This window comes from Helianthus annuus, chromosome 10 (genome assembly GCF_002127325.2).
Source record: "Helianthus annuus cultivar XRQ/B chromosome 10, HanXRQr2.0-SUNRISE, whole genome shotgun sequence".
NCBI classification, from domain to species: Eukaryota; Viridiplantae; Streptophyta; class Magnoliopsida; order Asterales; family Asteraceae; genus Helianthus; species Helianthus annuus.
The window spans coordinates 48,336,783-48,350,407 of NC_035442.2; the positions used below are offsets into that span (position 1 = coordinate 48,336,783).

A 13,625-nucleotide genomic window follows, 5' to 3' on the forward strand; every position below is an offset into this window, starting at 1 on the left:
TTATTGAACTGTTTTACATACAACCGGTAACAAACGTTTTCTAAAACTGTGAACTCGCCAGCTTTGTCTGATATACTTGTTGCATGCTCGCAGGTCGTTAAGTATTCTTGTCTGAGGAACTTGCTGTCTGAGGAAGCTGGAGTGGTCATGGGTCGACTGAGGAGATTCATGGGATGTTCTTGATATTATAACTCGGTTTATTGAAATTGTTTGACTTTAGTTTTCTATTTTGCTTCCGCTGAACTTACTGGGATTTATTAAACTTATTATTGGTATAACTCTTTAATATTTGGTATTTATTAACAAACTTATCTTGAGTTCAGTATGATTGGTGGCTCGTTATTGGTTTGTCACACGCTTAGCACGGACACTCCCTAGGTGGTATTTTAGGGGTGTGACAGCCTCAATTAGGGTACGATTCTTCCGTTCTGCAACTCCGTTCTGTTGAGGAACATATGGAGCGCTGAACTGATGAATGATTCCCATTTCCCGACATAACTCATCCATATACTGATTCTTAAACTCAGTGCCGTTGTCACTTCGGATTTTCTTAATAGGAAGTGAATAATTTTTCTCAAGTTATTTGAATAAATCTCTTAAAATACCAGCGGTTTGATCCTTTGTTTTTAAGAAAAATACCCATGAGTAACGTGAGAAATCGTCAGTGACAACTAAGCAATAAGACATACCACCAATGCTAGCAACATGGATTGGGCCGAAAAGATCCATGTGAAGCAGCTCAAGTGGTTTTTGGATTGAGTTAACTGTTTTCGGTTTATGAGGCTTTCGTTTGATTTTTCCTTTTTCACATGATTCACATTTGTTGTGCATATTAAAACTACGTAAAGGAACCCCCAACACCAAGTTGTTTTTCACTAAGTGGTTCATTTTTCGCAGATGCACGTGGCCCATTCTTCTATGCCAGAGATACGATTGATCTTCAGTCGCCTTTGAAAGTAGACAAGTCACTGGAGCAGATGAGTTAACCAATGGGCGCATGTCCATGACATATGTGTTATTCACCCTTGGAGCCCTCATAACGATCCAATCTTCAGGAACAACAAAACCCGGACGCAAAACGAAGCAAGCTTTATCAGTGAACAGCATCGTGAACTTGTTATCACAGATTTGAGAAAACGACATCAAGTTATGCTTCAGTTCTTCAACGTAGTTCACTTTGTGCAGCGTGATTTTTCCATTCGACACGGAGTCTTCACCGGTGATGTAACCACCCTTTTCACCGGCAAAATTCACATAACCACCACGAAATTGTTTAAAATTGTTCAATAATTCTTTATTTCCTGTCATGTGTCTGGAACAGCCACTATCGATATACCAAATATAGATAGCCCTCTTCAGCTGCTCCTACACTCCCCAACAAAAATTTAGTTAGAGTGTGGGACCCAAGCCATGATGGTCTTGGGTCGTCCTGATTCGTCAACATAAGAAAACTCTTTGAAATAACCATCATCGCCTCTGTGTCCACCATTTCCATTTCGGAAATTGTTGGAATGAGTCCCCGCAAATCGTGGATTATACGGAGTTGACGATCTGTTGGTATAACCAGAGTTTCCATACCCTCGGCTTCCATAGTTTTGGTAATTGAAATTTTGATTCCTGGGTGGCTCAAAATTCCTACCAAATCTAGGAGCATCTTCGTGTCTTGAGAATGATCGTGGATGATTATCCGAATGCGGTCTTTGATTTGGAAATGGGGGGGGGGGTGACCCATTTCGATCATTCACGAATCTGTTCTGAGCATGAGGTCTAGCATAGTTGTTGTTCGAACCTCCAGAACGTATGTCATTCTCAACGCCTTGAAAGGTGACATGATTTTGTCGTCTGTGAGGGGTTTTCTCACGAGTATCATGTCTTTGAGGTACATTTTCTGATCTGTCCCCACGGTTAATAACAGCGGGTTTCTCCTCTTGATCCTGATTTTGTTGTGATTTAACATTTGGTTTAACAACTGGTTTTACTTCTTGTTTAATCACTTTGTTTTTCTCAACCTTTTGATTTTTACCATTTATCTTTTCAACATTAACTGATTCATTTTGTGGTTTGTCAACAAAAGGTCTCCTTTGAGCAGGATCAACAAGTGATTTACCCCTGTCATCTGGACAGTCTGCTGCTAAGTGTCCTTTCCCACGACACTTGTAGCATTTGCGAATTTTCGCAGCGTTCTTCGGACGTTCCTCATGATCGGTCGAAGATGATGAGCCGTTGTTGGAATTTTTCAAAACTTGGTTCACAAACTGAGAGTTGGAACCTGTTTTGATTTTTACTTCTTCTTTGACAAAATCCTCCCCTTTAACAAACTCAGTTTTAGGGATATTTTTCAAAGTCTTTTTAGTTTTCCCACGTGACTTAGGTTTTGACTTCTCATTTTGAACTTGATTGAAAATTTCTAAAATCTTGTTGCTTATCAAATTTTCAATGTTTTCAAGGTTCACCTCATTTTTCTTTGAAATTCCACTCTTCTTCGACTGATCTGAGTCAGTGACTTCATCTGGTTCAGATTCTGACTCACTTTGTGGTTCAACTGTCAGAGGGGTCATTGGCACAAAGTTTGCCAATTCAGGATCGATGCTTGGCATCGATGTATAGTTATGGTTTACCGGAGGAGGCACCTTGGTATAACCAATGCCAAACATTTCTTCCGCAGATTCTTTGAGACGTTGGCTGCTAATACAGAAGTTCATCACTTCAGATGAATCCCTAAACTTTTCAATCTTTCGTTGCAATTCCAAAATCAGATTATCTTTTTCCAAAATGATTTTGTTCTTTTCCAAAACAGAATTTTGACTTGTTTCAAGTTCAGATTTTAATTCTTGATTTTTAAGATTTCCCTTAGCCACTAGTCTCTCAAATTCAGAGATATCATTTTTCAGCGCTTTTATCTTAATTCGGTGTTCTTTATCCGAAGTAGACAAAACCGCAATGAGTTCTCTGGATTTTTCTAAATCTGCAATTAAGTTTGTGTTATGAAGTGCATATCTATCAATCTTAGTCACAAACTCAACACATCTAGCACATCGCTTATCTACAGAAGATGATTTTACCTCAATGCCAGCCATGAATGCACAAGTCTCATTTTCCACGGAATTTTCTTCCAACCTTTTAGCTTCTGCATCCGCAAATTGCTGCATTTCAGCTGTGGAGATGTTGAATTCAAAGCGTTCTCCTTTTTCTCCATCTTCTGTCTTGCTAGGCTTCTCAACAGTCTCTTCGATCGAAGGACTTTCATTCTCAGTAACATTCCCCGAATCCAATTCTTCCCCAATAACCTCAGCTACAACTGCAAGCTCCTCAATGCTAGTCTCTTCTACAACCTCTTCATACACCTCTTCATTCACAATTTCTGCTATAAATGCCTGTGACACAATTGCCCCTGAGATGTCTTCCAAAGCACAACCCCAGTCATAAGGCTCAGTCACACTCTGTAAAGGTTGAGCCACCATAGCATTGTTTGTCGAAGGTGTGGTATTTTCAGACCCACTTGAACGAGCACTTGAGTTGGAGGCAGCATTTGATGCATTGTTTTGAGGTCTTGAATTGTTTCCTCGGGAGTTGTTGTCTCTGTCAGATCTTTCCATCTTCGGCTTTCGACAATCACGTGCGAAATGCCCGTAGATCCCACAGTTGTAACACTTTACCTTAGACATGTCGACCCCCATTCGAGTCTTTGTCTGACCTCCTATGAACTTCTTACCCGTCTTCAGCAGAAACTTCTTCGCTCTACGGACTAACAGTGCCATATTGAGCTGTAGATCAAGTTCTTCCATCTCGTCTTGATCTATCTGATCAAAGTCTTCATCGAGACTTGACGGTTCAACGAGTTTCCCAAGACAGAAGTTCTCGTAGGCAGTCATGAAGGACGCCAACAGACCCATATTTTCTTCAATCAACTTCAAACCGCTTGCATCTATCTAAGGAATGTTTACACTTGTTCCTTGAGATTTATGAGCGCCACTAGAAGAGTACATCCCTTGATTTGAATTGGTTGTTCCACTTGAACTGACAGTGTTGCTTATGAAGGCGTGATCACTCGCAGGACCTTCATTCTCCGAATACAAAGCAACACCGACTCCACCATTACTACCCTTATCCGTTGGTTTCGAAGCCTTATACAACTGAGGATCTTGGATCTTCTCGAATTCAGATGCTTGATCTTCCATATTCCAAGCGTAACCCCTCAGCTTCTGAACAACTTCTTCCAATGTAAGCTCTTCGTAGAGAACACCCTCTCTGATCAAAGCGGTGTACATATTCCATTCTCTCGAAAGACAATTTAGAAACTTCTCAACCTTCTCGAATTCAGTGTAGATACCCTCTTTACTTCTATCAAGTTCGCTCAGCAGATGATAAAATCGATTCACTGTGTCATCAAAAGATTCATTCTTCAGAGCCTTGAACACAACGAATTGAGTCTTCAAACGTTCGAGACGTCGTTTCTTGTACATTTCGTTTCCCTCATATCGCTGGATCATACTATCCCATAATTCCTTTGAACTATTTCTCTTACGGAACGTATGAAGTATAGATTGTGTCATTGCCATCGTTATCATTGACATAGCTTTCTCTTCACAATCATAGAATTTCTTCTGATCGTCTGTGAGAGCCAGATACGTATCAATCGTCAACGTACGTACTGGAGTAGCTCCACATCCTTTAACGATACACAACCAGATTTTGATGTCTTTTGCTCGAACATATCTTTCGAAACGCTCCTTCCACTCAGGAAAATCAAGTTCGTTGATCAACAAAGGAGGTTTGTCGCTGCTTCCTACCTCAGCATTGTGCTTGAGGTTTTGCACCATTGTAGTCAGATTGTTGTTGGCCATTTTAGAAAACAACAGAGAACTTCGAAACAGTGAAGTGAGCTTTAGTCAGAGTGTGTACCCCGGATCACAGAAACCTGAAATAAACACAACAGAGAAACTCGGACTAGACTGTTAGGAGTTTAACCTCAGACCAACTAAGAAATTCGGACAAAACAAGAGATATAACTCGGACTTGATGAAGAAGACAACAAAACTCGGACTCTGTAACTCGGAACTTAAATTTAAAAACTTGGACACACGAAAGTCTAATAAACTCGGACTCAAGATTTACTCGGACTCAAGAAAGTCTAATAAACTCGGATAACAAATGCTTTAAAACAAACTTTGACTCCAAGTTAACCAAACTCGGACACAAGAAAACATTTAAAATAACTCGGACACTTATATATATAAAAAAATAAACTCGGACTCTCTCTATATGTTAAAAAATTCGGACACTATGTATTATACATAAAGGAACTCGGACTCATATATTCTAATATTGAAATAAAGGAACTCGGACTTATATATTCTAAAAGAAAGTGGGACTCAAGATCTTATATATATTAAAAAAACTTCTATGTATTGGAATGAAACAACCTCTTACTCAAATTCAAAAGAAAAAGGCAGACTATATATTAAAAAAAAAGAAACTGGGACACAAGACAATATAATATAACTTGGACTAGACTAAAGAACTAAACTCGGATAACACTTTAAGAAGAAACTCGGACCAATTACTAGAATAAAACTCGGACAGCACTTTTTTAAAAACAAAAGAAATCGGACTAGACAATAAAAGTATCTAAAACTCGGACTCAAAGCTTTTTAACACTCGGACTCAAAGTCGGACTTGATACATCACTTAAAACAAACTCGGACTCAACAATATAGTGAAAAACTCGGGCTAAATATTTTTAAAAAATCTCGGACTTTAATATATCAAATATCTCGGACTCACTTTAATATATATCAAATAAAACTCAGACTAGTATAAGACTTTAAACTCGGACCTAAGACTCAACAATAAGAAATTCGGACACCTAGTAAAAACAAAATAAACTCAGACACCTAGAAAATAAACTCAGACAAGATAAAAACTCAGACACAATTACCTAAACAAGAGAAATTCGGACCAAACCAGAAGGAAACTCAGACTCAATTAACTCTAAAAGGAAAACTCAGACAAGGAGAAAGCTCAGACTGAATGAATTGAAACTCAGACAAGTCTCAAACCTCAGAAGGAACCAATCTTCGGAGTATCTCCCCAATGTGACTACACACTGGTTCAATAATACCCCGGAGACACAAACACAAAGTGTAAACCTCAGACCAAGCTTCCAAAGATCAAAACTCAGAATCTTTATCTCCTTTAAAGCTCTGTATGAACAAGAACAAAAACCCCTGTAAAACCCAGATGAAGAAAACACTAAAAACTCTCTAAACTACTCAAAATCCATCATCCAAACACTAGAAATGAATGAAGAATCATGAATAACACACAAAAACTCACTAAAATCTCACTAAACCCTATCAAAGTATGAACTAATCTCACCAAAACCTTCAAACTAAGAACACCTACAGTAGTATGAGCACACTGCTCTGATACCACTTGTAAGGCCTCCTAATCCAAGATCTCACTCAGCTAAAGCAACCAAAAGGTGTGCGGAATCCACCTGATGATCAACCACTGTAGATGAACACAAGAATGCAAGGATTTGAGAGAGAAATCAAGAATACACAGAGTATTCTTGATGAAGATGAATGACGTCACTCACACAAAGCGCCGCCAGACAAAAGAGAATGATTAGGGCACAGAAATTCACACAGAAATCGTTTCCTTGTCTATTCCATATTAAAGTATATATACAAGGTGAAACCCGGACTTTCCACACTAAATAGAAAGCTCGGACTAAACATAAAGCACAAAGCAAGCACAGAGTTTTTGCTACAAAACTCAGACAAATCTAGTCTATACAAACTCTGTCTAAACAAAAACTCTTTCTAAACATAAACTCTTTCTAAACATAAACTCTTTCCAATCATAAACTCTTTCCAATCACAAACTCTTTCCAATCATAAACTCTTTCCAATCATAAACTCTTTCCAATCATAAACTCTTTCCAAACCTTGGACAAAGCTCTCCCTAGGAACTTCTTAGGGACAAAGTTTGGACATTGTTCAATAAAGACCCTAAATGTTGAAGCCTTGCACTTATCACCCAAAAGTGCATTAACATGAAGCCTTTCAGTGCCTTATCCATCTCTTACTCCAATCTACAATCTACTGTAATTACCTGAAACGCGTTTTAAAAAGATTTTGTCAGCAGGGAAATACTGAGTGAATCATTCATTTTACTTAAAACGATGCATTTGTTATAATTTGCAGTATTAAGAGCGATTACAATTGCCCATATCTTATAATTATCTGGTCCAGTTGTCATTCGACCGGATCTATGACTGTGGTCATATCACCATTGGGTCCTGTCACCCAACAGTGACGTGTATCACTATTTAGGTCCGTTCACCTAAAAGTGACATGTATCATGACTTAGGTACGCCCACCTAATCTGATAAAACAACAGTAATGTGCACAATACCCCACTTACTGCCAGTAACTTTAAGATTTGCAAAGACTTAATCCCTGTAATTATAACTGTAAAGCAAATAGCGTTTTGAAAGTAATTTGATAAAAAGAGAATGACTCACATTATAAGCATGCAGTATTGATTTAACAAGCTTCCTGATTCAAATTCTTCTGAGAATTAGCATCTACTTTGATTGTAAGCGTATGGGGTAGTGCTTAGTCTACTGATAAGCCTGATAACAATAATGCACACGAAACTGGGTAAATAACTAATACAACATTTACGATAACTCACGAGATTAAACTCTCACAACGAATGACAAAGTGCTATACTTAAACATCCAGCGGATTCGCAACGAACGACAGAGTATAGCCCGAGTTCAGGCGACACTCAAACATCCTGTCGGAATCACGACGAATGACAAAGTATAAACCCAATTTGAGCAGCACTTAAACATTCATCGGATAGTTCCAATCGACCGGACATTAAATCGTAGCAGCGATTGAGTTAATACCTTGTATCGTAGCAGCGTTTCGGGATTGTGTGTGTTTGGTAGAAAAACGGCTATAACTCAGTGTATATAACGAATTTATTCGTCGTTCCAACGCAGAATTGCAAGTCCCACACCCCTCTATTTATAGATGGAAAATGGTCTTCTTCGCGTGTCGCGACAGGGAGACCTGTCTCCTTCGCGTGGCGCGACGGGTCCAATTTCAGCATAGGGTTGCTTGGTGTCCTGATAGCCTTGGTGAGTCGACAGATCGATTAAATTCGAATTACACGTAAAACTGTGATGATAATATCGAATGGGAAATGCCCCCTGAGTTTTAGGGGCTCTGATCATGATTCTGATTGTTCTGAAAATTTTAGGATTTGTGCAGGATTACTTGGGGGTCTCAAATAGGGTTTCTTATTTGACAAAATAAAATAAAATAATAAATAATAGTTTTGGGTGAATCATAAAAAGGAAATAAAATGGTGAGAAAAGAGAATGGACTCACTTTGTAACTTTAGGGTTCAACTAGAAAACCTCCTGGTATAAATCTTGGGTATAACTTCTGAGCTATTAAAAATATATAATGCACTTGTGGTAAGTATAGTACCCCTAATTCAACCTTATCCCGATGTCACGAGACAGAACCCTAACGAACTTAGTCGGGCAGAGCCTTGACATGCGTTATGGGGCTCAGATCAATCGGAACGGGTAGCGGTGATCGGGAGTTAAAACACTTAAAATGGGGCAGGGCTTTATTATTATTATTATTATTATTATTATTATTATTATTATTATGGGGGTAAATTATTAAAATAAAAATATATATAGAGACAGACTGGGCGAAATTTTGAAGGAGAGAGCAATTTTGAAAGCATACACCAGCATCCTATTTATACTGTATGTTTGAAACTTAAACTTGAAGGTTACACTAAAAGAAAGATTCCATTTAATGTATTTGCTTTCCACGTATTGCATGCATTACACAGCACACCATCACACGTGCACAATTTCTCTTTTCAATTAAATGTAGTTTTAAATTCTTTTATTTTTTATTTTATTATTATACGTAGATCTTTGTTATTATTATTATTTTATTAATTTATATATTATAATTAATTCAATTGCTTCACTTATTTGGCGCGTATAACTTCTAAAATACAACGTTTTATAAAACAATGAATATGTCTTTAGAACGAGAATAATTTTATCTACAACTTGAATCAAGTTTTATTAAAAATGGAGTAGGTTCAAATATAATATATTTTTATAATTTAGTTATTAGACGGTCACCAAACCCGTCTAGGTACTTCATATTTCTAACAGTCAACTTACCCGTAATCTACCCGTCTAATAATATAAGTTTTTATATACTTTTATTTTATTTAGAAAGGTCACCTATATAAAGGCCAATTAATTAATATAATATTTCAACCAACTATATAAAATAGTGTTTTAAAACTATTTAGGTGGAATATTTATATTAAGATAAACTAGTTACTAGTTACTAGTGGTCTATAATTCTTATCTAAAAATAGGAATGTTACATCCTCCCCACCTTGTTTTAAATCTCGTCCTCGAGATTTGGGTTACGATATTTCTTTTAGACTTATGTCATTTTACTCAATAAAAACAAATTTAAGGTAGATGACACAGAACTAAAATATCAAATTTTGTGAATTGGAGTTGTACAATAGGTAGGATTCAATGGTTCAACTGAATTAGTTTAAGAAATCAATGTCAAATGAATAAGATGAAATGATATAATTTCCAAAGTGACTAGGTTCAAACAAAAAGATATATGATTAATAGATTTTTAAAATGAATGTGAAGGACTTTTAGAGTCAATAAAATTTATTTGTCAAAAGAAAACTTACTTTGATTGGCAACTGAGGAAGACTTAGAATTGAAAAGTTCAAAATGAAATAAAAGCATGAAAACGATTTGTCAAATATTAAATTATGATATGAGAAAATCAATGTGCTGAGATGAGTGAATTGCAAGGATACGAAAGGACAATAGAGTTAGTGTATTATTTTTTTAATACATAATTGCAAAAATTTTATTTTCCTTGAATAATATACATTTATATACACCTATGCCCAGTGCTTAGTCAAATTTATATAATATTTATTATTATATTAGAGGTATTGTAAAAAGTAAATACTTATATTTGGAGCCCAGTTCACATTATTCAATTCAATTATAGTAATCTATGTAAAAGGAAACTTAGATCCAAATGTGTATTCGTATATAATATATAGTATTTATATAATGTGAAATTATTATTGTGTTTGAATACAGTATATAACAACTGTTTTGTCTAGATTACTATAGTAGATTACTTTTACTATTAACATTATAAAATAATGTTTATTTAATAAATAAAATATGTCAAAAATAATATATATATATATATATATATATATATTTACACTACTTAAATATTGGTTTGAGTAAATAACATTTGATATTTTAATATTTTAAAATAATATTTCTATAAGTATTTAATAGTTGTGGAATATTAATCATGATGAACAATTACTTATAAAATGTCTTGTCCATGATTACTTAGATAGTTATTTAGATAATTTTATTCGTCCCTCTAATTCTTGTATTGTTTTATGAAAATATGTTTTCTCCTTACAGTATAGAGTATATATATTTTTATATATATTAACTAGTCATTATCATGGTTGGATATTAGTACTGCCTTGTTTAAGCATGGGTGATCAATCCATGCCTAACTAAGGCTAGGCTATCCAATATCTGCCCCTGACAATAACCCTAGTATTTTAAAATAATACTAACACTATCACTATTAATATATTATTACTAATAATAAAACTAATATTAATTACCAATAATAAATAACTAAATATAAACTTAAATGAGAGTATACCTCAAACATAATTTTATACGTAAAAATATAAATTCTTTACCTTAATGGTTTAACAAGAATTTTAAATATAGGAATACTATATTGTAAATAAGGTAATTACTTATGTAAGTTTCCATATATAATCAATAAAATTTATATTTTAAATTTATATAATGTTTTTCGATCAATGATGATAAAGCAATAAATATCAAGAAAGGCTCAATTGATGCTTGTAAGAACTATTAAGAGATATACTGAAATATGAAATAAATTTGTGTATCATTATCTTAGCACATGATTGTGTTAAGATTGCTTGTATAGAATAAATCAACAAAACGGATTCAATATAAATAAATAAATAAATAATTAAATCCGAGACTAGCGTAAGCTTCAGATTTTGTGAAAACGTCACCACAAGGTGATCGTGATCAAAGAAATAATTTAGTAAAGTTGAAGGCCAAGAAAGCATGTTATAGATTAAGAGAAATAAAGTGCTTGTTGGGATTATTTCGAATTTGAATATGATGGTTTAAAAATATCATATGGGACCTTGAATTGACTACGTATTGCGAGCAAGTTAACTGGGTTTGAATAAAACGAGTTTTAATAAGGAAGTTCGGACATGATCACAACAGAAACCATGTATACCCTTCAAAATAAAAAATCGAATTTTTCAAAATTCATTGATTCGATATTAAAGAGTCATCACTTTGTAAAAACGCGGTTTATAATGCAAAGATCAAGTATAGCGAAATGATATTTGAACTTTTGATAAAACAACAAATTGGAATGATGCCCTCCTATGGTATTCATAACTCAATTGAACCACATGCGTAACAAACAGTGCATGTGTAACGTGTGGATTTTCCAAGAAATGAAATGGATCAATATTTGCTACTATGATAGAAATATAAGAACTTTTCCTGGATTTCTGTGTGATAACCGGTGTTAAGTGACATTACTAGGGAATGTCGAATGAAATGAAATAGGGGATTTGCAAAGGTATATGACTTCTTTTGTAGTGCTAATAATTATGACTCTAATTAAACTGTGCACCGATGGTTGTGAAATATTGTTCCAACGTACCTCAGCAAAATTCAGATTGTTTGTAGGATTATGTGGCAAAGTGCCGCTTTTTGATTAGGAGTTCTTCTACTGACGGAATTAGTATTGGTGTCGTCGTGCCCAATTTTATATTTTCCAAAGGAAGTCGTGTGTAACATACTTTAACGTCTGTGGACGTATAATTTAAGTTTAATGTGTTTTCTTGTGCATTAGCACAACTTTACATGCTTCTTACTTGCGTTAATAGTTTATGGTAACGTATTGGAAATTCTTATATTTTTTTATGGTGTCTCAACTTAAAGGGTTCCTATTATTATTATTGTCGCTCGAGTTACGAGGTAAATAATGTTTGATATCGGAATTAAAGATATACGCAAAAGATTCCTGATAAAGAAATCTAGATTTATTATTGACACCTATGCTTGTGCTTTATCCCTAACTGACTTTTGGAATTCCTTATAGATAATCATATATTTCACATGCTGTAATATACATACCCTCTATAAGGTCAATGTATTTAACAGATTCATATTTCCAAAAACAAGTCAGATATCAGGTTATGATATTATTTAGGGAAATCTTGTCACTGGTTTGACATATTATTTACCCCGTCTTATTCGGTTCGCGCCGGAGAGGTAACCTCAGTATATCCAGACAAGCTAGACAAGCTGGAGAGTGTGCTACACCATACCCAGTCTTGCCGGAGAAAAATTTTCTATTTCCCATAAATAGTATCTTTTCAAGATTTTAAAAGTGCCTCTTTTATTAGGGCTTTTATCCATAATCAAGTAAATTTATATTCCCATAAAATAACCTATTCTAGACCAAGTAATATCAATAAGCAAGGATTAATATCAATTAAGTGTTATTGCTTATTTATCATATCTTGCAATATTCTAATTAACATTCTTATGATATATCAATATTCATTACATTATACTTATATAAGTAATTTATCTTGAAGCTTATTTTAAGACAAAATTCTTAAGTTTAAGTCTAAATATCATCCTGAGTGCTATTGGATAATATTAAGTTCCTAACTCTTCATTTAAACTTATGTATTATTACAACACCTAATTGCTTAAACAAGTGGCTTAGCTTATACTAAGGCATCTTTTCTTATGTTCAAGTCTAAATGTTATCAGATGTGTTACCAGTTAATAGCAATCTCCTAACTCTTTTATTTAAGCTTAAGTATTATTATCACAACACTTATAGGCTTAATGCAGTGGCTCTGATACCACCTTCTGTCACGACCCTGACCCCCCTGGACGAAATCGGGAGCCGCGAACAGCCAAGTGGTACCGGTGATTATTTTGAAAAATATTGCAGCGGAAAGTTCACAGGACCGCGAGGTAGGAAAAATATGAGAGTTTAGAAAACACCGGATTTTATTTATTAAATAGATGGGATAAACCCAGGTTTTACAAAGGTAGCTTTAATAAGGGATAAACCCAATTACATAAAACAACTTTTCTTAATTTGATTTAATTAGTAAGATAAGCCACTACTTGAAGCCTTTCAGTGCCGTATCCATCTCTTACTCCAGTCTACTGTAATTACCTGAAACGCGTTTTAAAAAGGTTTTGTCAGCAGGGAAATACTGAGTGAATCATTCATTTTACTTAAAACGACGCATTTGTTATAATTTACAGTATTGCGATTACAATTGCCCATATCTTATAATTATCTGGTCCAGTTGTCATTCGACCGGATCTATGACTGTGGTCATATCACCATTGGGTCCTGTCACCCAACAGTGACGTGTATCACTAT

At 35.0% G+C, this 13,625-nt stretch overlaps 1 protein-coding gene across 1 annotated transcript; it reads right to left on the reverse strand.

Annotated features, from left to right (window-relative positions):
• Positions 1–1,905: 1,905 nt before the first annotated feature.
• On the reverse strand, positions 1,906–3,785 carry LOC110881572. The gene is made up of 5 exons (XM_022129788.1): positions 3,500–3,785; positions 3,258–3,400; positions 2,454–2,732; positions 2,024–2,378; positions 1,906–1,934 (listed from the first exon to the last, which is right to left on the reverse strand). Exons 1-5 carry the CDS (start codon positions 3,783–3,785, stop codon positions 1,906–1,908), a joined length of 1,092 nt encoding a protein of 363 aa, XP_021985480.1.
• Positions 3,786–13,625: the final 9,840 nt, after the last annotated feature.